The sequence below is a fragment of the Coregonus clupeaformis genome, chromosome 37 (genome assembly GCF_020615455.1).
Source record: "Coregonus clupeaformis isolate EN_2021a chromosome 37, ASM2061545v1, whole genome shotgun sequence".
Classification (NCBI taxonomy): Eukaryota; Metazoa; Chordata; class Actinopteri; order Salmoniformes; family Salmonidae; genus Coregonus; species Coregonus clupeaformis.
In genome coordinates, this window is record NC_059228.1 from 14,115,635 (window position 1) to 14,140,362 (window position 24,728).

At 46.0% G+C, this 24,728-nt stretch overlaps 1 protein-coding gene across 1 annotated transcript; it reads left to right on the forward strand.

Annotated features, from left to right (window-relative positions):
• On the forward strand, positions 1 to 24,728 carry LOC121553497 (leucine zipper putative tumor suppressor 2 homolog). The gene is made up of 10 exons (XM_045211552.1): positions 1 to 179; positions 17,041 to 17,280; positions 17,528 to 17,942; positions 19,134 to 19,263; positions 19,374 to 19,540; positions 19,589 to 19,879; positions 22,379 to 22,501; positions 22,701 to 22,847; positions 22,966 to 23,496; positions 23,857 to 24,728. The coding sequence occupies exons 2-10, from the start codon at positions 17,078 to 17,080 to the stop codon at positions 24,142 to 24,144; spliced, it is 2,295 nt and encodes a 764-aa protein (XP_045067487.1). The 5' UTR covers positions 1 to 179; positions 17,041 to 17,077; the 3' UTR covers positions 24,145 to 24,728.

A 24,728-nucleotide genomic window follows, 5' to 3' on the forward strand; every position in this document is an offset into this window, starting at 1 on the left:
GAAGGAAAGCAGAGCAGAGGAACAGAGTAGAGACTTAAGAGGAGAAAGAAAGAGGGCTTCCCTTCAAGACTCCTCACAGTGTGGAAGAAAGGAAGGTTAGAGGACAACTGGGACTGTAGGGGTTTTCATCAGGAGAGACAGGAGACAAGCGGAGGCAGCGATGCAGGGATTTCACATGGGTGAGTGTGTGTGTTTGTGTGTGCAAGCCACAGCATGGCACATGATCAAAGTTACTCTGAACTGAGTGTGTGTGTGTGTGTGTGTGTGTGTGTGTGTGTGTGTGTGTGTGTGTGTGTGTGTGTGTGTGTGTGTGTGTGTGTGTGTGTGTGTGTGTGTGCATGTGTGCGTGCTTAAAAAATATTTGACGTTTTCTCTGTTTAGAGAATCTAAGTTACTCATGGAAACTTTAGGCACTCGAGGCGGTGTGGAAAAGCTGTTGTTAAAGTTCCATCAATGGAAGGTGTGTGTGTGTGTGTGTGTGTAGCCTGCTCAAACAGAAACACAGGAAACTACTGTAGAAATGCCACTGTAAGCCAGGCTGTTTCAGCCAAATGCAGCAATTACAGCCTGGCTGGCAGTACGGGCTGACTCCAGATCAGTTGATACTGGAGTTTATATGGGGACAGATCCAGAATTACTACAACTCTGAACTGACCCCCAGTCAGTTTTTGGGTGTTATTCTGGGGCCAGTTCTATAGTAACTCTGATGTGTGTGTGGGTGAGTCTTAAGTGAAGGGTGGGTGTTTGGGAGTGGTTTAAGGGCTAAGCTGGGGGGTTTGGGGTAAAGTTTTAGGTGGGGCGAAGGGGGATTTTGGGGAGATGGGGCTCAGGATTTTGGGGTAACGGTTTAGAGTTGGGGGAGGTGAGGTGGGTTTTTGGGAGAGAAGACAGGTTTCGGGGGGCTGGGGATTATATTGGATTATTGATATTCAGCAATCTGTTTATTGGCTGTAGGTTATTGATCTGTGGTCTGTGTTACTGAGGTTTTAACTGGATAAAATATATTACCCCTCTGTCTGACAGCTGGCTGGGAGAAGGGAGTTATTCAGTCCGTCCAGAAATACATACGCATACACACACGCACGCACACACAGACACACACACACACACACACACACACACTGTTTGTCTGGATGAGAGAGTAGATCACAGAAGTAGTCATTGTTGTTTAGTGTTCTCTATAATTAGCTGTTTCTTCATCATAGGAACATTGTCATTTCTCCTTTGTGTTGTTATGAATGATGTGTCACTGTCAGCATAGTTTATAGATTCTGTGTCGTCAGAGATTTCACTGCAGCCATCTTGTGTAGCCTGGTTAAACCAGACTAAATGCTGAGCTCACCATTGATTCACATCAACAACAGAGAATCCGTTTCAGATTCCAGGTTATTTTAGTTCAGCTCAACGTCATATTCTAGCTTTTTGTTTGGCCACAGAGGTTTTGTTGATGATCTAGCTGAGACATTCTACATACAGTACATACAATTAAAGAGTGAGTGATTGTAATAGACTGTAACTGTATAGACTGGTTAAACTGTGATTAGGGTGATGGCATATTTCTGTGTGACAAGATGTCAGGATGGAAAGAAACAAGGGATTCGAGAGAGAGAGAGAGAGAGAGAGAGAGAGATAAGGTGAGAGTGGCAGAGAGAGGGAGAAGGAGATAAGATGGGGCTAGGGAGACAGGACAGTGAAAGAGGTGGACAGGATGGTTACCTCATATTACCTCATAGACTTTGGATCAAAACAGATGAGGTAAATGTGTGTCACATGTTGCAGGTCTCAAAATCCTTTCCATATTGACCCAATGTTGACTCGTGTGTGTGTGTGAGAGAGAGAGAGAGAGAGAGAGAGAGAGAGAGAGAGAGAGAGAGAGAGAGAGAGAGAGAGAGAGAGAGAGAGAGAGAGAGAGAGAGAGAGAGAGAGAGAGAGAGAGAGAGAGAGAGAGAGAGAGAGAGAGAGAGAGAGAGAGAGAGAGAGAGAGAGAGAGAGAGACTTGTTGGATGATAGGGGCAAGGGTCAGTTGAAGTTTGTTCACATGTCATCAACACACTCCTTTGACTCTAACCACGGGGAGATGTGAGATATAGCTCCATTTATTTTTTCTCTCCTCCCGAAACCTCCACCTCCCTCATTTCCTATTCCCTCTTGTCCCTCTTTCTCTCTCTTCTTTCTTGTGTTCTTTTCCATTCATTCTGTTCTATTGACCCCTGTGCCAGGCCTTCACAGTGCATTCAGAAAGTATTCATACTTGACTTATTCCACATTTTGTTGTGTTACAGCCTGAATTCAAAATGGATTACAGTGTTTTCCACACCACTCTGTTCACCCCTCCATCCCTCCACCCTCTCAACATCCCTCCATCCAACCACCCTCCCCACCATCCGTCCATCCCTCCAACCACCCTCCCCACCATCCATCCATCCTCCCCAACATCCCTCCATCAACCACCCTCCCCACCATCCGTCGATCCATCCACCCCTACATCTTTCCAACCACCCTCCCCACCATCCATCCATCCTCCCCAACATCCTCAACATCCCTCCATCCAACCACCCTCCCCACCATCTGTCCACCCCTCCATCCCTCAACCACCCTCCCCTCCATCCGTCCACCCCTCCATCCCTCCATCCACCCTCCCCACCATCCCTCCACTCCATCCATCCCACCATCCCTCCATCCATCCTCCACTCCATCCATCCCTCCATACATCCATCCATCCATCCAGCCCTCCCTCTCAATCTCTCTGGCAACTAGAGTTAAAGTGACAGTACTCTAGCTGTCGGCCTTTTCGTGTGTGTGTGTATGTGTGTTAATCAATGTTCTGCTCCTGGTGGTTTCCCCGTACTCTCTCAGACTGTCTCTATGATGAGATATCCTGAATTATACTTTATAGTAAACCTGAATTATACTTTATAGTTATCCTGAATTATACTTTATAGTAATCCTGAATTATACTTTATAGTAATCCTGAATAATACTTTATAGGTATCCTGAATTATACTTTATAGTTATCCTGAATTATACACTGCCTGGCAGCACTGCTTATGTAACAGCTGGTGTGGAATTAATTTTCCTGTTTGTTTGTTTGTGTGTGGGGGGGGTGAATGTGCACGTGCGTGTGTCTGATCTTACCAACTATGCATTCTGCTTGAAGTCAACAGCGAGGAATCTACTAATGATTAATTGAATGACTGTTCGACTGTCTCAGTAACATAACTTCCGTCCTTTGTTGAAAATCTTGACTTTGCCGTGCAGAAACAGGAGACATTTTGAATCTCTGTGATAGTGTGGCCTAGTTTCTCCTGGTAAAGCCTGGGTGTGGTAGTTGTCCTCTCCCCAGATGCAGGGCTCTGTTACTGGGTTTCCCTATCTTTTTTCTGCCCCCTCCTCTCGTTCATGGCAGAGTGGGGTTGTATTTAGAGTGAGATAACAAAAAACCCTGCCTCTGTCTTTGTTGTCTTTAACTCTGAAACAATAGCTCTCCGCTTACTATAGAAACAACTCCTCAGGAGAGAAGGAGAGTTTTGGAGGGAAGTTTTGGAGGGGAACGTTTACTTTTTGTCGCTTCTGTCTCTCTCGTTCTTTGAGCTCCTCGTCAATCACTGTCAGACTAATCAGGGTTGGTTGTAAAGGTCAACGCAACAATAGACCCTAAGGGGATCACCTTAACTAGTATACAACACTGTGAGCTACTTTTCCCATTGGCTTACAGCAACAAAACAACTGACTGGATTAAACTAATCAAGGTGTTAATGATGAGGTACCAACACACTGGATTAAACAAATCAAGATGTTGATGATGAGGTACCAACACACTGGATTCAACTAATCAAGATGTTGATGATGAGGTACCAACACACTGGATTCAACTAATCAAGATGTTGATGATGAGGTACCAACACACTGGATTCAACTAATCAAGATGTTGATGATGAGGTACCAACACACTGGATTCAACTAATCAAGATGTTGATGATGAGGTACCAACACACTGGATTCAACTAATCAAGATGTTGATGATAAGTTGAATCAGATGTTAAAGTGCTCGACTACGATATCATTAGATACAACAGATGACACGTCCAGCTATCTCATTCTCTCCGTTCTACAGGAGCCAACAAGGAGTGATAGGCATCTAGGGGAGGTGTTATTATATTATTATTATTATTATTATAGGTGTCAAGGGGTTGATTAGGGAGTGGCGTCTGATGGACAGTAGCAGGCTGGCAGAGTGGTGCCGAGTCTCTCCACACACACACACACACACACACACACACACACACACACACACCACCACCACTAACTGTATACACATTATCCCTGATGTCTGCCTGTCTGACCGCGAACCGCAACCCCCACACAAACACACACACACACACGTATGTCTGTATGTCTGATTGCTGGCCACTGCTAAATAACCATTAGTGGTTGGAAATTCACGCTGGAATTCCGAAATCTACGACTGGACAACTGGCAAGAGGCAACTCAGCCATTTCCCCTCACATTCTTCCAATGCCTTCACTCCCCATTCCCATTCCCAGACCAGACAGACCAGACCAGACCAGATAGACAGACCAGACAGACCAGATAGACAGACCAGACCAGAGCAGACAGACCAGATAGATAGACAGACCAGACCAGATAGACAGGCCAAACAGACCAGACCAGACAGACCAGATAGACAGACCAGATAGACAGACCAGACCAGACCAGACAGACCAAGGACCAACAGTAAACCTCATCTGGCCCAGAGCTGTCTCCTAGTGTATTCCTTATAGCCACACCCACAGACTAAATAACATGGAATATAATAGAATAAAGTGGAATAGATTCATATACACTACATGGCCAAAAGTATGTGTGCTCGTCGAACATCTCATTACAAAATCATGGGCATTAATATGGAGTTGGTCCCCCTTTGCTGCTATAACAGCCTCCACTCTTCTGGGAAGGCTTTCCACTAGATGTTGGAACATTGCTACGGGGACTCCTAGTTGTTTCCACTTCACAATAACAGCACTTACAGTTGACCAGGGTAGCTCTAGCAGGGCAGAAATTTGACGAACTGACTTGTAGGAAAGCTGGCCACTTTAAACGGTTGTGGCTGAAATAGCCATGTAGTGTAGAATAGAAGAGTAAGCTAGAGTTACACTGGGAAGACATGGAGCCAGTTATTCCAGTGATATGTTTTGCTGTTAGACACGGGTTAGCGATATGTCTGATATTGTCTTGATGGTTAGCGATATGTCTGATATTGCCTTGCTAGTTAGCAATATGTCTGATATTGCCTTGATGGTTAGCGATATGTCTGATATTGCCTTGCTAGTTAGCGATATGTCTGATATTGCCTTGATGGTTAGCGATATGTCTGATATTGCCTTGATGGTTAGCGATATGTCTGATATTGTATTGATGGTTAGCGATATGTCTGATATTGTATTGATGGTTAGTGATATGTCTGATATTGTATTGATGGTTAGCGATATGTCTGAAATTGTCATGATGGTTAGCAATATGTCTGATATTGAATTGATGGTTAGTGATATGTCTGATATTATATTGATGGTTAGCGATATGTCTGATATTGTATTGATGGTTTTAAACAAAGAAGACCTCTAATGGAGCACCTCCTTTTATTTATTTATCCTCTCCTGGCATTGTTCTTCTCCTCTTTTGCTCTTTAATTCCATCCTTTCTCCCTGTATGTTTCTGGCAGTGTGTGATTCTCCATACTGTAGGGGTTTAACACAGGGAGTTAGTAAGCAGGGACCGTAGCCAAGACCTGATTAATCAATCCCTGTAACAACTATGATGACCAGCCAAGACCTGATTAATCAATCCCTGTAACGGCTATGATAACCAGCCAATACCTGATTAATCAATCCCTGTAACGGCTATGATGACCAGCCAAGGCCTGATTAATTAATCCCTATAACGACTATGATGACCAGCCAAGGCCTGATTAATCAATCCCTGTAACGACTATGATGACCAGCCAAGACCTGATTAATCAATCCCTGTAACGACTATAATGTCCAGCCAAGACCTGATTAATCAATCCCTGTAATGACTATGATGATCAGCCAATGCCTGATTAATCAATCCCTGTAACGACAATGATGACCAGCCAAGACCTGAGGAATCAATCCCTCTAGCGATTATGATGACTAATGCTGCAGACCACCACCACTGTCACACTTTGGCAACATCACAGCACTCCTCTTATGCCCATACAGTGAACCCCACCTGCTGTGCGTGCCTGCCTGTGTGTGTTTGTTTGTGTACTCTATGCCAGTGTACTCCCGGATTGTGCCACTGGAGACAAATACACTCCTCGTGTGATTGATAGCTACTGTCCCTCAGATGTCCCCCAGATGTCCCCATGTTTGTGTTTCTCTTTATGTCTTACTGAGGTCTCCGACTACATCCACTTTCAATGGATTACTGCCTGCTCCTCTCACTCTCTCAACCCCCATAGGGACTCACTGTCTGTGTGTGTGTGTGTGTGATTCTATACTCTATAGTCAGGCCATAATGGAGCCCAGATGCTTTGAGATGCTAAGGAGCCAACCTGCCCCCTGTCAGACACACACACACTCTCTCACTCACTCACTCACTCACTCACGCACTCTCTCATTCATTCACTCACTCACTCATTCACTCTTTCTTTCTCTCTTTTTTTTCTTTCACCTATTCCCGGTATCTTATTTCATTATTTATTTTGTTCTTTTGTTCTGTCGTTCTTTTCCCCTCTTTTCCTTTCTTTCTTTCTCTCGTTCCCACCCTCCCTCCCTCTATCCCATTTCACACCGGGCATGAAACATGTGGGCCTCTCTAGTGCCATGGCAACCGATCCAAACAGAGAGAGTAGCAGAAGTCTGCAATAGCAACAAGTTGGCCGTAAAAAAGGCTTTTGTTACTGGTGTACTACAGGCAGCGTTCACTAGCTGGTTTCATCTGACTACAGCCAGTGTTCACTAGCTGGTTTCATCTGAATACAGGCAGCGTTCACTAGCTGGTTTCATCTGACTACAGCCAGTGTTCACTAGCTGGTTTCATCTGAATACAGGCAGCGTTCACTAGCTGGTTTCATCTGACTACAGCCAGTGTTCACTAGCTGGTTTCATCTGAATACAGGCAGTGTTCACTAGCTGGTTTCATCTGACTACAGCCAGTGTTCACTAGCTGGTTTCATCTGACTACAGCCAGTGTTCACTAGCTGGTTTCATCTGAATACAGGCAGCGATCACTAGCTGGTTTCATCTGACTACAGCCAGCGTTCACTAGCTGGTTTCATCTGACTACAGGCAGCGTTCACTAGCTGGTTTCATCTGACTACAGGCAGCGTTCACTAGCTGGTTTCATCTGACTACAGGCAGCGTTCACTAGCTGGTTTAATCTGACTACAGACAGCGTTCACTAGCTGATTTCATCTGACTACCGGCAGCATTCACTAGCTAGTTTCATCTGACTACAGGCAGCGTTCACTAGCTGGTTTCATCTGACTACAAGCAGCGTTCAATAGCTGGTTGTATCTGACTACAACCAGCGTTCACTAGCTGGTTTAATCTGACTACAGACAGCGTTCACTAGCAGGTTTCATCTGACTACAGGCAGTGTTCACTAGCTGGTTTCATCTGACTACAGGCATTGTTCACTAGCTGGTTTCATCTGACAACAGGCAGCGTTCACTAGCTGGTTTAATCTGACTACAGCCAGCGTTGACTAGCTGGTTTCATCTGACTACAGGCAGCGTTCACTAGCTGGTTTCATCTGACAATAGCCAGTGTTCACTAGCTGGTTTCATCTGACTACAGGCAGCGTTCACTAGCTGGTTTCATCTGACTATAGGCAGCGTTCACTAGCTGGTTTCATCTGACTAGAGGCAGCGTTCACTAGCTGGTTTCATCTGACTACAGGCAGCGTTCAGTAGCTGGTTTCATCTGACTACAGGCAGCGTTCACTAGCTGGTTTAATCTGACTACAGACAGCGTTCACTAGCTTATTTCATCTGACTACCGGCAGCATTCACTAGCTGGTTTCATCTGACTGTAGCCAGTGTTCACTAGCTGGTTTCATCTGACTACAGGCAGCGTTCACTAGCTGGTTTCATCTGACTACAAGCAGCGTTCACTAGCTGGTTGCATCTGACAACAGGCAGAGTTCACTAGCTGGTTTCATCTGACTACAGGCAGCGTTCACTAGCTGGTTTCATCTGACTACAGCCAGCGTTCACTAGCTGGTTTCATCTGACTACAGGCAGCGTTCAATAGCTGGTTTAATCTGACTACATGCATTGTTCACTAGCTGGTTTCATCTGACTACAGGCATTGTTCACTAGCTGGTTTCATCTGACTACAGCCAGCGTTGACTAGCTGATTTCATCTGACTACCGGCAGCATTCACTAGCTGGTTTCATCTGACTATAGCCAGTGTTCACTAGCTGGTTTCATCTGACTACAGGCAGCGTTCACTAGCTGGTTTCATCTGACTACAGGCATTGTTCACTATCTGGTTTCATCTGACAACAGGCAGCGTTCACTAGCTGGTTTCATCTGACTACAGCCAGCGTTGACTAGCTGGTTTCATCTGACTACAGGCAGCGTTCACTAGCTGGTTTCATCTGACTACAGGCAGCGTTCACTAGCTGGTTTTATCTGACTACAGCCAGCGGTCACTAGCTGGTTTAATCTGACTACAGACAGCGTTCACTAGCAGGTTTCATCTTACTACAGGCAGCGTTCACTAGCTGGTTTCATCTGACTACAGGCATTGTTCACTAGCTGGTTTCATCTGACAACAGGCAGCGTTCACTAGCTGGTTTCATCTGACTACAGCCAGCGTTGACTAGCTGGTTTCATCTGACTACAGGCATCATTCACTAGCTGGTTTCATCTGACTACAGGCAGCGTTCACTAGCTGGTTTCATCTGACTACAGGCATTGTTCACTAGCTGGTTTCATCTGACTACAGCCAGCGTTCACTAGCTGGTTTAATCTGACTACAGGCAGCGTTGACTAGCTGATTTCATCTGACTACCGGCAGCATTCACTAGCTGGTTTCATCTGACTATAGCCAGTGTTCACTAGCTGGTTTCATCTGACTACAGGCAGCGTTCACTAGCTGGTTTCATCTGACTATAGGCAGCGTTCACTAGCTGGTTTCATCTGACTACAGGCAGCGTTCACTAGCTGGTTTCATCTGACTACAGGCATTGTTCACTAGCTGGTTTAATCTTTCAACAGGCAGCGTTCACTAGCTGGTTTCATCTGACTACAGCCAGCATTGACTAGCTGGTTTCATCTGACTACAGGCAGCGTTCATTAGCTGGTTTCATCTGACTTTAGCTAGTGTTCACTAGCTGGTTTCATCTGACTACAGGCAGCGTTCACTAGCTGGTTTAATCTGACTACAGCCAGCGTTCACTAGCTGGTTTCATCTATGTGTGTATTCTGTGTTTCAGCATAGACATCCTGCTTTAATGAAGTGGGTTAGTAACCTGGTGGCAGACTTTAATGAAGTGGGTTAGTAACCTGGTGGCAGACTTTAATGAAGTGGGTTAGTAACCTGGTGGCAGACTTTAATGAAGTGGGTTAGTAACCTGGTGGCAGACTTTAATGAAGTGGGTTAGTAACCTGGAGGCAGACTTTAATGAAGTGGGTTAGTAACCTGGAGGCAGACTTTAATGAAGTGGGTTAGTAACCTGGTGGCAGACTTTAATGAAGTGGGTTAGTAACCTGGTGGCAGACTTTAATGAAGTGGGTTAGTAACCTGGTGGCAGACTTTAATGAAGTGGGTTAGTAACCTGGTGGCAGACTTTAATGAAGTGGGTTAGTAACCTGGAGGCAGACTTTAATGAAGTGGGTTAGTAACCTGGAGGCAGACTTTAATGAAGTGGGTTAGTACGTGGTGGCAGTCTGATTCATTCAGCAAAGCTAGGTACTTCCCAAACTAGGAACAATTGGCAAACACAGAAACCGACTGGCAGCCATAGTGGCTAGTAAGGAGTGGACACGCGTGTTACAGGTCTAAAAGCCACGTGAGGGAAGGTGACAGAGACATCAAACAGACAGTCACTGTGTAGGAATGTAAGGGCAATAACCTCCAAGCTTTTGGACAGGCATGAAAGGAGATATCTCTTTGTTAAGGAGTTAAAGTAACAGTATCTGTTTCAACCCGTCTGAGATTTGAATGTAAACTTTCAGTGGATGCATGACCAATGGACATGGCTCCTTATTAGGTATGATTTCAACTTTAGCACTCATTCTTTTCCCGTATCTCTGTTTCTCTTAGCCAGTCAGTCAGCCAGTCAGTCAGTCAGTGAGTTACTCACTAACTATCTCTCTTCTCTCTCTCTCTCTCTCTCTCTTTCTTCTGCTGTTTGAAGCTAGTGTACAAACCCGAAAGTAAAAAGGAAGCATAGAAATAGTGCACATAGAACATATCTACCGCTTCTTAGACTTGCTTTCAATGAGAATGACAGATCTATAACTCAATTTCTATGTGAATTTGGTCGGGTAGCCCAAAAAGTTACATATTGCAGCTTTAAGTGTTAAAGTGTGTGTGTGTGTGTGTGTGTGTGTGTGTGTGTGTGTGTGTGTGTGTGTGTGTGTGTGTGTGTGTGTGTGTGTGTGTGTGTGTCTTTGCGTTAATCAACAGAGAGACCCATAATTAAGATGTATTCCTGAAATGTAAATCCCTCCATACATCAATTATACATCCAGGTCGTAACACTAGTGTGTGTGCGTCCTTGTGTGTGTGCATTTCTGCCTCCAGATAACAAAATCTTATCTGAGAAACGGAGACAATGCTTCTGCAGCTGTGTGTGTGTGTGTGTGTGTGTGTGTATGTGTGTGTGTGTGTGTGTGTTATTGCACTGTTGGAGCTAGGAACAAAAGCATTTTGCTACACTCGCAATAACATCTGCTAAATATGTGTATGCGACCAATAAAATTTGATTTGAAGCGCATGTGTGAGGAGATGCTTCTTTGCCGTGACCTAGATCCAACTGTCATCACTTTAGCCATGCTAGAGAGGAGGGAAGTGTGACAGTCACCATGTGGGCAGGCTACATAAGACAGAACTTTCAATTTTTGTACATTTGACATTTTAGTCATTTAGCAGACGCTCTTATCCAGAGCGACTTACAGGAGCAATTATGGTTAAGTGCTTTGCTCAAGGGTTTTGCACCTAGTCGACTCTGGGATTCGAACCAGCGACTTTTCAGTTACTGGCCCAACGCTCTTAACCGTTAGGCTACCTGCCATTCCACAACTGGGATTTTCACCACAAACCCTAACTGTTACCCTAACCCTAAGCTGCTGTAAGGACAAAAATATTATGCACTTGCTCAATGCCCATGAGTTCTGTGAAATTAATATTGTCACTTATGACCTTTTTAGCCCTACTGGATTCCTACTGTAATCAGATTGATATCCTACACCTGTTGCTCACGGTGGCTTTGCCATGGTTCCATCACGCTATGGTGGCTTAGTAAGGGAAAGTATACATTGAAATGGAGCAGTGTGGAAAGGGGGATGGAGAGGAAAGGGACAGGAGAAAAGACAGGACTGAGACGGAGTGATAATCCAGAACAGGTAAGAAAGAAAGGAAGGGAGGAAATAAGAGGACAGGAAAGAGGGATGAGTGGAGGGAGGAGAAGAGGTAGAACATGGAAACATTGCGTTGGCTGCATGCTGTAGTAAGTTAGTTGACAGTTACTGCTCTCAGCAACTCTATCCTTGTTGCCAGATAGAAGATCAGGGAGGGAAGAAGAGCCTTCTTCAGCCAAATGGCCAGACCCCCTACAGCAACTAGCGAGAACTTGATACTTGGGGGGACTTTTGATATGACATGTGTCATGAATCATGATCACTAAGGCAGTACAGAGCACAGGAGGTTGGTGGCACCCAAATTTGAGGAGGACGGGCTCATGGTAATGGCTGGAGCGGAATCAGTGGAATGGTATCAAATACTTAAAACACATGGTTTGATGCCATTCCATTCGCTCTGTTCCGGCCATTATTATCAGCTGTTCTCCCTTCAGCAGGTACAGAGATAATATTCTATTATGTGTACATACTTTTCTTACATTGTTAAAGATCTTTATTGGCACATTCAAACGTACAGGTAACTGCCAAAATAATGGAAACATTTGAGTAAATGACAGCTACAAAGTATATTGAAAGCAGGTTCTTCCACACAGGTGTGGTTCCTGAGTTACTTAAGCAATTAACATCCCATCATGCTTAGGGTCATGTATAAAAATTCTGGGCGGGCCATTATTTTGGCTACCATGGCTATGCCCCCATAGGATGACAATGCCGCCATTCACAGGGCACGAGTGGTCACTGAATGGTTTAATGAGCATGAAAACGATGTAAACCATATGCCATGGCCATCTCAGTAACCAATTAAACACTTATGGTAGATTCTGGAGCGGCGCCTGAGACAGCATTTTCCACCACCATCAACAAAACATCAACTTATGGAATTTATTGTGGAAGAACGGTGTCGCATCCCTCCAACAGAGTTCCAGACACTTGTAGAATCTATGCCAAGGTGTATTGAAGCTGTTCTGGCGCCCAACGCTTTATGTTGGTGTTTCCTTTATTTTGGCAGTTACCTGTATATACACTGAGTGTACAAAACATTAGGAACACCTGCTCTTTCCATGACATAGACTGACCAGGTGAATCCAGGTGAAAGCTATGATCCCTTATTGATGTCACTTGTTAAGTCCACTTCAATCAGTGTAGATGAAGGGGAGGAGACAGGTTAAAGAAGGATTTTTATGGCTTTTATTTAACCTTTATTTAACCCATTGAGGTTAAAAACCTATTTTGGAAGGGCAACCTGACAAGAAGGCAAAACAGGGAAATAGCAGCGTGTACATAAAATATTACAAAAAAATACAAAATACACACAAAAGTGTCACAAATTACAGATATTGAAGATTAGAAACAACTGCAGCTATCTCAAACAGTGTCGTCCATCAGAGTCTTAAAAACAGGCAAGGACACTAACTCCCCTAACTTTAATATACACCGCTCAAAAAACAACAACACAATGTAACTCCAAGTCAATCACACTTCTGTGAAATCAAACTGTCCACTTAGGAAGCAACACTGATTGACAATAAATTTCACATGCTGTTGTGCAAATGGGGTAGACAACAGGTGGAAATTATAGGCAATTAGCAAGACACCCCCAATAAAGGACTGGTTTTGCAGGTGGTGACCACAGACCACTTCTCAGTTCCTATGCTTCCTGGCTGATGTTTTGGTCACTTTTGAATGCTGGCGGTGCTTTCACTCCAGTGGTAGCATGAGACAGAATCTACAACCCACACAAGTGGCTCAGGTAGTGCAGCTCATCCAGGATGGCACATCAATGCGAGCTGTGGCAAGAAGATTTGCTGTGTCTGTCAGCGTAGTGTCCAGAGCATGGAGGCGCTACCAGGAGACAGGCCAGTACATCAGGAGACGTGGAGGAGGCCGTAGGAGGGCAACAACCCAGCAGCAGCACTGCTACCTCCGCCTTTGTGCAAGGAGGAGCAGGAGGAGCACTGCCAGAGCCCTGCAAAATGACCTCCAGCAGGCCACAAATGTGCATGTGTCTGCTCAAACGGTCAGAAACAGACTCCATGAGGGTGGTATGAGGGCCCGACGTCCACAGGTGGGGGTTGTGCTTACAGCCCAACACCGTGCAGGACGTTTGGCATTTGCCAGAGAACACCAAGATTGGCAAATTCGCCACTGGCGCCCTGTGCTCTTCACAGATGAAAGCAGGTTCACACTGAGCACGTGACAGACGTGACAGAGAATGGAGAACGTTCTGCTGCCTGCAACATCCTCCAGCATGACCGGTTTGGCGGTGGGTCAGTCATGGTGTGGGGTGGCATTTCTTTGGGGGGCCGCAGAGCCCTCCATGTGCTCGCCAGAGGTAGCCTGACTGCCATTAGGTACCGAGATGAGATCCTCAGACCCCTTGTGAGACCATATGCTGGTGCGGTTGGCCCTGGGTTCCTCCTAATGCAAGACAATGCTAGACCTCATGTGGCTGGAGTGTGTCAGCAGTTCCTGCAAGAGGAAGGCATTGATGCTATGGACTGGCCCGCCCGTTCCCCAGACCTGAATCCAATTGAGCACATCTGGGACATCATGTCTCGCTCCATCCACCAACGCCACGTTGCACCACAGACTGTCCAGGAGTTGGCGGATGCTTTAGTCCAGGTCTGGGAGGAGATCCCTCAGGAGACCATCCGCCACCTCATCAGGAGCATGCCCAGGCGTTGTAGGGAGGTCATACAGGCACGTGGAGGCCACACACACTACTGAGCCTCATTTTGACTTGTTTTAAGGACATTACATCAAAGTTAGTAGTGTGGTTTTCCACTTTAATTTTGAGGGTGACTCCAAATCCAGACCAGGGTTGATAAATTTGATTTCCATTGATAATTTTTGTGTGATTTTGTTGTCAGCACATTCAACTATGTAAAGAAAAAAGTATTTAATAAGATTATTTCATTCATTCAGATCTAGGATGTGTTCTTTTAGTGTTCCCTTAATTTTTTTGAACAGTGTATTTTGAAGCATGTTCCAGGATGAAGGGGCATTATGGGAAGAAGATTGTTTCCCCATCTCAGTTCTAGCCTTAGGAACAGACAAGGACAGCAGCCTTGAGACAATTGAGACATGGATTGTGTATGTGTGCCATTCAGAGGGTGAATGTGCAAGACAAAATATTTAAGTGCCTTTGAACAGGTTATGGTAGTAGGTGCCAGGCGCACTGGTTTGAGTGTGTCAAGAACTGCAACGCTGCTGGGTTTTTCATGCTCAACAGTTTCCCGTGTGGATCAAGAATGGTCCACCACCCAAAGGACATCCAGCCAACTTGACACAACTGTGGGAAGGATTGGAGTCAATATGGGCCAGCGTCCCTGTAGAATGCTTTTGACACCTTGTAGAGTACATGCCCCGACGAATTGAGACTGTTCTGAGGGAAAAGGGGGGGGGGGTGTAACTCAATATTAGGAAGGTGTTCCTAATGTTTTGTCCACTCAGTGTATGTGCGTACAAAGACAGGAGATGACTGTTCCTTGAAAAAAAAACTCACCCATGCTGCTCAGTATCTGTGTGCACACCAAACACTAACCAAACAGGATTAAGTCTCAAGTGTCCTCATTCTCAAGAGATTTGGGATCTCTGCTGTGCCTCTTGATTGGAATACCTGGCTTTTCCACCTTTTCTTTCTCTCTCTGGAGCACCATAGACATTCCGGAACTCTGTAGAGATTCTGTGAAATTCCAGAGGTGACTCAGATATCTGGAATAATCCGTTCCTCCCTGTGGCAACCCTGGAGTTATTAACAGATTTATCATAACAGGATTATACTTCCCAGTGACGGATCCCATCCCAGTCATGGATCCTATCTGGGTAGAGGTAGAGATAAAGATCCTCGGTCACACCACCACCCCTCAGTCTCATCAACTAGATATTACATCTCTTCAGTCATCCGTCAGATGCTATTCAAAGATGGGGAATGGAGTTGCATGACCAGACAAGCTCATTAGGCACTTTGTTACTGTTTAAAGCATTTTCTGTAAAGGCATTGTCATACTTTAAAGTTTTTCTAAACTTCTTTACATAAGCTTCCAAAGAAGAAGACACTTGTGCAGTGTTTTTGTGGCATGCTTCCAAATCATCCTCTGCTAATTACCCTCACTGCATCTGAGGCAAAGTAGAGCTCAAACAACAAACCCACTTTCTCAGCATGTTTTGGAGAGGAGAAGGTGGGGAGGGCAGGAGGAGTGTATTTTTGCTCGGTCTAACTAGTGAAGGAGAATGGAGCGGGGAATGTGTGTGTGGGAGGAGGAGGAGTTGCGTGCGAGGGTGGAACTTCAATAACTTTAGAAATAATCGGTGAACAACATCAGAGAGAAATTAGCTCTGGGGATTTGTATCCCAGAGTAGCACGAACAAAACCAGGCCCCTGGAGGTCAGGGGGGGAGAGGAAGGAGTCTGCCCAGCTACAGCCCACTCCTGCTGGGGTCACAGGGTTAGGGTAGGGGGGGCCACCCACCATCCTGGAGGGTCCTCTAATGCCATTATTCCAGGCAGAGTAGACCTTGGCTGGGCTGGGGGTGAGGAGAGGGGTGGGGTGGGGGGTGGAAGGTGGAAGGTGAAAGGAGGATGTGATCCATGATGATTCTGGCCTGGGAAGTGGTCAACTTCTCGCATACCACACACACACACACACACACACACACACTCACTCAGCACAGAGTTTTGCTGTCGCCCTCATACGTGCACACACACACCTGTGTGTGTGTGTGTGTGTGTGTGTGTGCGTGATTGATGGCTCTGGCAGGCATTGTGCAGTCATAGTTGGGTTGTATTATTCCACTTGGCCAGGCAGCTTTGAGCAATGCACAACAGGCTAGATATAATATGTCCCCTCTCTGTCCCCCAGGCAACACACACTATCATAATACTGGCTGGAAATTAAACACTTAAACACCATACATACACACACACACACAAAATATACTGAACCCCCTCTACACATGCACATGCACATGCGTGCACACACACTCTCTCTCTGTCTCCTATACTGATGGTTTGAATGTGAGATTTTAACTGTATCAGTGAGGAAGGCAACGGGAGCCTTTATAATGACCTCTCTCTCTCTTTCTCGCTCTCTCTCAATTCAATTTCAATTCAATTTAAGGGCTTTATTGGCATGGGAAACGTATGTTAACATTGCCAAAGCAAGTGAAGTAGATAGTAAACAAAAGTGAAATAAACAGAAATATTAACAGTAAACATTACACTCAGAAGTTTCAAAAGAATAAAGACATTTCTTTCTCTCTCTCTCTCTCTCTCTCTGTCTCTGTCTCTGTCTCTCTGACTCTGTCTCTGTCTCTCTCTGTCTCTCTCTCTCTCTCTGTCTCTCTCTGTCTCTGTCTCTCTGTCTCTGCCTCTGTCTCTGACTCTGTCTCTGTCTCTCACTCTCTCTCTGTCTCTCTCTTTGCAGAGTGTGTTGGGTGTATGTCTGGTGTTGTCCAGGTAACATGGCTCTGGTTCAGACCCTGCCTGTGTCTGTAACTGACCACTCCAAGCCTCCCACCAGCCTCCACACCGTCACCCTCTCCCCCGTGGTCGGAGGGCCCTGTGGCCCCTGTGTCCCCGGAGCCACCATGGGCTCCGTCAGCAGCCTCATCTCTGGCCGGACCCATCAGGAGCAGCGACACTGCCGGACTGCCAGCGAGTTCAGGTAGATTGCTACTCATTGGTCATAGCCCGGGTGCCAGTCTGTTTGTGCCCTTGCTCACTCTATTTCTGTCCTGATCAAGACAAACATGGCTTGAGAATAAGTGACAAGGAGATGGTATGGTAGCACAAACAGATCTGGGACCAGGCTAGTGATTCCACCCTTACTATGGAAAAGAGCTACTGGAAAAGTGCTGTGTACTGTAATTCTTATCAATTATTATTATCAATTATTATTATTTTTATTTCAGCTCTAAGCAACGCCGTAACACCCCAACCACCAGCTGTTTCAGGCTCCAGGGTGATAGCAACACCCTGCGCAGCGGGAGCTCCCTGGAACAACTACTGGTTATCAACAACCAGACCCAGCTCCAGCCCACCCAGCTCCAGCCGCCGCTACTGCCCACCAAGAAGCAGCCCCGGGCGGGTAACTCTGCTGGCAGGGCTGGGTGTGTGGCTGGAGGTGGTGGTGGTAGTGGAGGGAACTATGGGTTTGTGAGTGAGGAGGTAGTGACTGTAGGAGACTGGAATGATAACCATGTGGTGACGGTCAGGAGTCCGTGTAGCGACTCGGAGGAGAAGAGGGATACCCGAGGTCTCAACGGGAATATCGGCGGTCCGCCGCCCAAACTCATCCCTGTGTCGGGAAAACTGGAGAAGGTGAGTATCGGAGGGGGATTCCCAAAATGTCAAGTGGTTCCCGAGCTTGTGGTATCTGTGTATTCCTAATAAGTCCTATAGTAACCATTTAGTCAAGAAATGACCATCCCAGCTTCCCTTTGGTAATGCCCATACATTGTCATTGTGTTTATTAATCCTATCATTAGTATACTTTTTTTTCTTTCTCAGTTGTAAGTTTCACTTGTAAAATCCTCACTAAGCTCATATACAGAACATACAGTCTAGCTAGCTAATAATACTTCTATCTAATGGTGAACGTTTCAGTACTCCCAATTACTAGCTATTAAGCAGCACCGGTGGTGAGGTGCTACTAGGTGACATGTTTACCTCTGCTGTCTAATTTGGGTATTCATTTCTAGTGGGAACCTTAATCACAGCTCAGACAATGCCGGTGATAGATCTTTTAACAGTCAGTCACCTCGCGCCTTATAGTCAATGTTAGAGCTATCTTACATTCTCTGACACACTTAATGAGGGCTGAGGGAAATCATTAAGAAAACCGAACCTGTGTGTGGAGAGCTGTCTTTCTCTGTCTATCTCCCTCTCTCTCTCTCTCTCTCTCTCTCTCTCTCGTCTCCCCACCCTCTCCCTCTCAGTCCCCCCCGTCTCTGTCTCTCCTTCTCTCTCTCTCTCTCCCTCTCTCTTTGTATCTCTCATGTCGTGACTCAAAATCATTAGAAAATCTGCTTACTGGAAACCTATGAATATTAATTAAGCCAATCAGAGCCTTCATAATGACCTTCCATCCTATCAGTGTCCCTGTCTTTAATGGGAGGAGACCAGGCATTCCTAATTCACTAACATCAGTTTCTTTTATATTTCTTTCCCTTTATTTAACCAGGGGATTCCAATAAAGTGTTGGTCGGAGCTGTGATACTATAGGATTGAAAGGGTCTTGTCTAGATTCATTTGACTTTGCTATCAGGCAATAAGGAAAATCATGAACATGATAATAATTCATTATTTATGGTTAAAAACAACAACAATGTTAAGATGTATTAAAATTAGTTTTCTGTAAATGCTCTTGATACTGTATGAATGATAGGAACAATTAACAAATAATGTCTTCATTAACAAATACTGTCTTCCATTAACAAATAATGTCTTCATTAACAAATACTGTCTTCCATTAACAAATAATGTCTCATTAACAAATACTGTCTTCCATTGCAGAACATGGAGAAGATTCTGATCCGTCCCACCGCGTTCAAACCGGTGGTCCCGAAGAACCGCCACTCAGTGCAGTACCTCTCTCCGAGACCAGGGGGCAACCTCTCTGAGAGCCAGGGCAGCCTCAGCCTCCTCCTGCCCCTGCCTATCAACGGGAATAATGGAAATACCATGGTCAATAACGGGAATACCGTGTTCAATAACGGAAATACCGTGGTCAATGGCACAGGGAGCTACGGAACGTCGTACCTCTGGTCGGCTCGTCCTCTTCCTCAGATAGCAAGAGGAACTCGTACAGCGGAGGACGCAATGCTCGCAGCAGCCATTCCTGCTCTATGTCAGACTCTGGCCGTAACTCCCTGTCCAGCCTGCCCACCCACAGCAGCACCGGCTACAGCCTGGCCCATAGCGAGGCCTCTGGGTCGGGTTCAGGGTCTGGGGGGTCCGGGGTGGGCCTGGAGCCTGGAACTGGGAGAACCACCACCACAAACGGAGGGTCGGGGACAAATGGAGGTCACGCCCACTCTACCTCCCACGGTCACTCAAACTCGGACAGCGGGCGGTCGTCGTCCAGTAAGAGCACTGGGTCGTTGAGCGGGCGAGGCCAGCCCCTGTCGGACAGCGGGTCGCCCCCGACCCTGGAGGGTTACGAGGGGGTGGTGAGGGACCTGGAGGAGAAGCTGAGGGAGAGAGACCTGGAGCTGCAGCAGCTCAGAGAGAACCTGGACGAGAACGAGGCCGCCATCTGTCAGGTGAGAGGTGATTTAAGCAGGCCTAAAGTGTTGCCTCGAGGACCAATATGATCAAGCTGTTTGTTATTCCATATATACTGAACAAATATAAAAATGAAACATGCAGCAATTTCGATGATTTTACTGAGTTACAGTTCATATTGAAATAAATAAATTAGGCCCTAATCTATGGAGTTCACATGACTGGGCAGGGGCGCAGCCAAGGGTGAGCCTGGGAGGGCATAGGCCCACCCACTTGGGAGCCAGGCCCAGCCAATCAGAATTAGTTTTTCCCCACAAAAGGGCTTTATTACAGACAGAAATACTCCTCAGTTTCATCAGCTGTCCGGGTGGCGTCTCAGACAATCGCGCAAGTGAAGAAGCCAGATGTGGAGGTCCTGGGCTGGCGTGGTTACATGTGGTCTGCGGTTGGGAGGCCGGTTGGACATACTGCCAAATTCTCTAAAACGACGTTGGAGGTGGCTGAACATTTAATTATCTGGCAACAGCTCTGGTGGACGTTCCTGCAGTCAGCATGCCAATTGCACTCTCCCTCAAAACTTGAGACATCTGTGGCCTTGTGTTGTGTGACAAAACTGCACATTTTAAAGTGGCCTTTTATTGTCAGCAGCACAAGGTGCACCTGTGTAATAATCGTGATTTTTAATCAGCTTCTTGATATGCCACACCTGTCAGGTGGATGGATTATTTGGGCAAAGGATAAATGCTCACTAACAGAGATGTAAACAAATTTGTGCCCAAAATGTGCAAGAAATACGCTTTTTGTGCATACAGAACATTTCTGGGATCTTTTATTTCAGCTCATGAAACATGTGACCAACACTTTACATGTTGTGTTTATATTTTTGTTCAGTGTATATTTTTGAGTAATAGTGCTGGCTCTCAGTTTGACCTCTGGATGTGGTATCTACAGTGGGGGAAAAAAGTATTTAGTCAGCCACCAATTGTGCAAGTTCTCCCACTTAAAAAGATGAGAGAGGCCTGTAATTTTCGTCATAGGTACACGTCAACTATGACAGACAAAATGAGAGAAAAAAAATCACATTGTAGGATTTTTAATGAATTTATTTGCAAATTATGGTGGAAAATAAGTATTTGGTCAATAACAAAAGTTTCTCAATACTTTGTTATATACCCTTTGTTGGCAATGACACAGGTCAAACGTTTTCTGTAAGTCTTCAAAAGGTTTTCACACACTGTTGCTGGTATTTTGGCCCATTCCTCCATGCAGATCTCCTCTAGAGCAGTGATGTTTTGGGGCTGTCGCTGGGCAACACGGACTTTCAACTCCCTCCAAAGATTTTCTATGGGGTTGAGATCTGGAGACTGGCTAGGCCACTCCAGGACCTTGAAATGCTTCTTACGAAGCCACTCCTTCGTTGCCCGGGCGGTGTGTTTGGGATCATTGTCATGCTGAAAGACCCAGCCACGTTTCATCTTCAATGCCCTTGCTGATGGAAGGAGGTTTTCACTCAAAATCTCACGATACATGGCCCCATTCATTCTTTCCTTTACACGGATCAGTCGTCCTGGTCCCTTTGCAGAAAAAACAGCCCCAAAGCATGATGTTTCCACCCCCATGCTTCACAGTAGGTATGGTGTTCTTTGGATGCAACTCAGCATTCTTTGTCCTCCAAACACGACGAGTTGACTTTTTACCAAAAAGTTCTATTTTGGTTTCATCTGACCATATGGCATTCTCCCAATCCTCTTCTGGATCATCCAAATGCACTCTAGCAAACTTCAGACGGGCCTGGACATGTACTGGCTTAAGCAGGGGGACACGTCTTGCACTGCAGGATTTGAGTCCCTGGCGGCGTAGTGTGTTACTGATGGTAGGCTTTGTTACTTTGGTCCCAGCTCCCAGGATTTTTGCTCACCGTTCTTGTGATCATTTTGACCCCACGGGGTGAGATCTTGCGTGGAGCCCCAGATCGAGGGTGATTATCAGTGGTCTTGTATGTCTTCCATTTCCTAATAATTGCTCCCACAGTTGATTTCTTCAAACCAAGCTGCTTACCTATTGCAGATTCAGTCTTCCCAGCCTGGTGCAGGTCTACAATTTTGTTTCTGGTGTCCTTTGACAGCTCTTTGGTCTTGGCCATAGTGGAGTTTGGAGTGTGACTGTTTGAGGTTGTGGACAGGTGTCTTTTATACTGATAACAAGTTCAAACAGGTGCCATTAATACAGGTAACGAGTGGAGGACAGAGGAGCCTCTTAAAGAAGAAGTGACAGGTCTGTGAGAGCCAGAAATCTTGCTTGTTTGTAGGTGACCAAATACTTATTTTCCACCATAATTTGCAAATAAATTCATAAAAAATCCTACAATGTGATTTTCTGGATTTTTTTTCCTCAAATTGTCTGTCATAGTTGACGTGTACCTATGATGAAAATGACAGGCCTCTCTCATCTTTTTAAGTGGGAGAACTTGCACAATTGGTGGCTGACTAAATACTTCTGTATATGTAACCTCTAACCCCTGACCTCCTGTGCTGTAGGTATACGAGGAGAAGCAGCATCGCTGTGAGAGAGAGCTGGAGGAGCTGAGACAGAGCTGTTCCTCTAAGATGAAACAGGCTTCACAGAAGGCCCAGAGAGTACAACAGGCCTTACAGCTACAGGTAACAGACAGAGATACTTTAGTCAACTTAGTTTGGGAAGCAGGGCCCTGCTTTGTGTGACAGGTATTGTTGCATGTTACATAAAAAACGATTCTTGTTATTGTTTATTACGGTATGATATGTTGCTTCTGTTTTGGTAGTGTCTCTTCATTTACGGACTGTCAAAATGTCACCCTAACTGTCTGTGTCTTTATTTCAGGTGTTCCAGCTGCAGCAGGAGAAGAAGAAGCTTCAGGAGGACTTCTCCTCTCTGCTGCAGGACAGGGAAGTGTTGGAGAGGAGGTTTGCCTCCATACAGAGAGAGCAGACACAGCTGGGACCACGCCTAGAAGAGACCAAGTGGGAGGTGGGTGGGTCAGGGTTGATTCATGTACACCATTTAAAAGTAAGTGATCTCACAAAATATTAATTCTCCCTCCCTCTCTCATTTCCTCCTTCCTACCCTCCCTCCCTCCCTCCTCCAGGTGTGTCAGAAATCAGGTGAGATCTCCCTTTTGAAACAGCAACTGAAGGAGAGCCAGTCAGAGCTGAGCCAGAAAGGTGGGGAGCTGGTGGTCCTGAAGTCCCAGCTGAGAGAGGTCAGGTCCGACCTCCAGAACAGCCAGGCTACGAGCCAGGAGGCTGGGTCGGCCCTACGAACACGCTCCCTGGAGCTGGAGGTCTGTGAGAATGAGCTCCAGCGCAGGAAGAGCGAAGCCGAGCTGCTCCGCGAGAAAGTTGGACGCTTGGAGGAAGAGTTGGCCCGCCTCCGAGATGCCCTGGCCAATCAGGGAGGAGGTTATCTTCCTGGAGGCCAGGCACCGGCCAATAACGGCCAGTGTATGAGCCTGCCCCTCCCCCAGGGGTGTGGGGGTGTGGGGGGTGGAAGTGGGGGCCCCAGCCCCACTATGGGGTACCGAGAGGCAGAGGAGGGGAGGCTGGGGTGGGGAGGGGAGAGTGATGAAGCCAAGGCTCAGAGGCAGAGTGCTGAAGCTGTGCTGGGACTCAGGCAACAGGTGAGCGCCAACAACAATGTTTATACTTTCTTTAAGTCTCATATCACACCCCATTCCTCACACCATTGCACTAGTTTCTGTGGTTTCTCTACTGGTGTTCAGACAGTAAAACTTGCACTGTTGTGTCCAAAATACATGTTAAAACCACACACTTAGAAAGACAATGACCGACCTTGTTTCCATCATTTTTTAAAATTTTCATTACAGAATAGTGCTTGAATAATACGTATTTTTTGTACTGCTCTGTTGTGTATTGTTGTTTTAACATTGTGATAGAACAACTTTATATGGATTTTGAAATGATCAAATACATTCCACTAATCAGTTAATCAACCAATCAATCAATGTGTTGTGTGTCAGGTGGAGAGGCTGAGGGCAGAGCTGATGTACGAGAGGAGGAGCAGTGAGGAGCAGCTGGGAGGATTCGAGGAGGAGAGGAGGGTCTGGCAGGAGGAGAAGGAAAAGGTGATCCGCTACCAGAAGCAGCTGCAGCAGAGCTACATCCAGATGTACAGGAGGAACAGAGATCTGGAGAGGGTGATGAGAGAGCTCAGTCTAGAGCTGGAGAACAGAGACGTGGAGGACTACGACGTCCACAGCGGCAGCAACGACATACACTTCGAGGAAATCACCGCTACTGAGATCTAGAGGGACCACACAAGGGTGTCCTCTCGACCCAGTGAGATTTAGAGACCAGACAGGGGCGTTGTCTAACCCCAGTGAAATTTAGAGACAGGGGCGTTGTTTAACCCCAGTGACATTTAGAGACCAGACAGGGGCGTTGTCTAACCCCAGTGAAATTTAGAGACCAGACAGGGGCGTTGTCTAACCCCAGTGACATTTAGAGACCAGACAGGGGCGTTGTCTAACCCCAGTGACATTTAGAGACCAGACAGGGGCGTTGTCTATCCCCAGTGAAAATTAGAGACAAGAGTGTCCTCTCGTCCCCATGACTATTAGTGCCAGCACCCTGATTTGATCTGGTTTCCCCATCACTGCTACTGAGAGGTCTGCGATCAAAATGGAACCCTATTCGCTATGTAGTTCACTTATTTTGACCAGAGAACAGGGTGCCGTTTTTAAATTTGCATCTAGACTACAGAGGGTGTACCTGGACTTATTCCCCTAACCACAGTACCAGCACTCTTTATTTCTCTACACTTAGAAAAAAAGGCGCTATCTAGAACCTAAAAGGATTCTTCATCTGTCCCCATAGAATAACACTTTGAAGA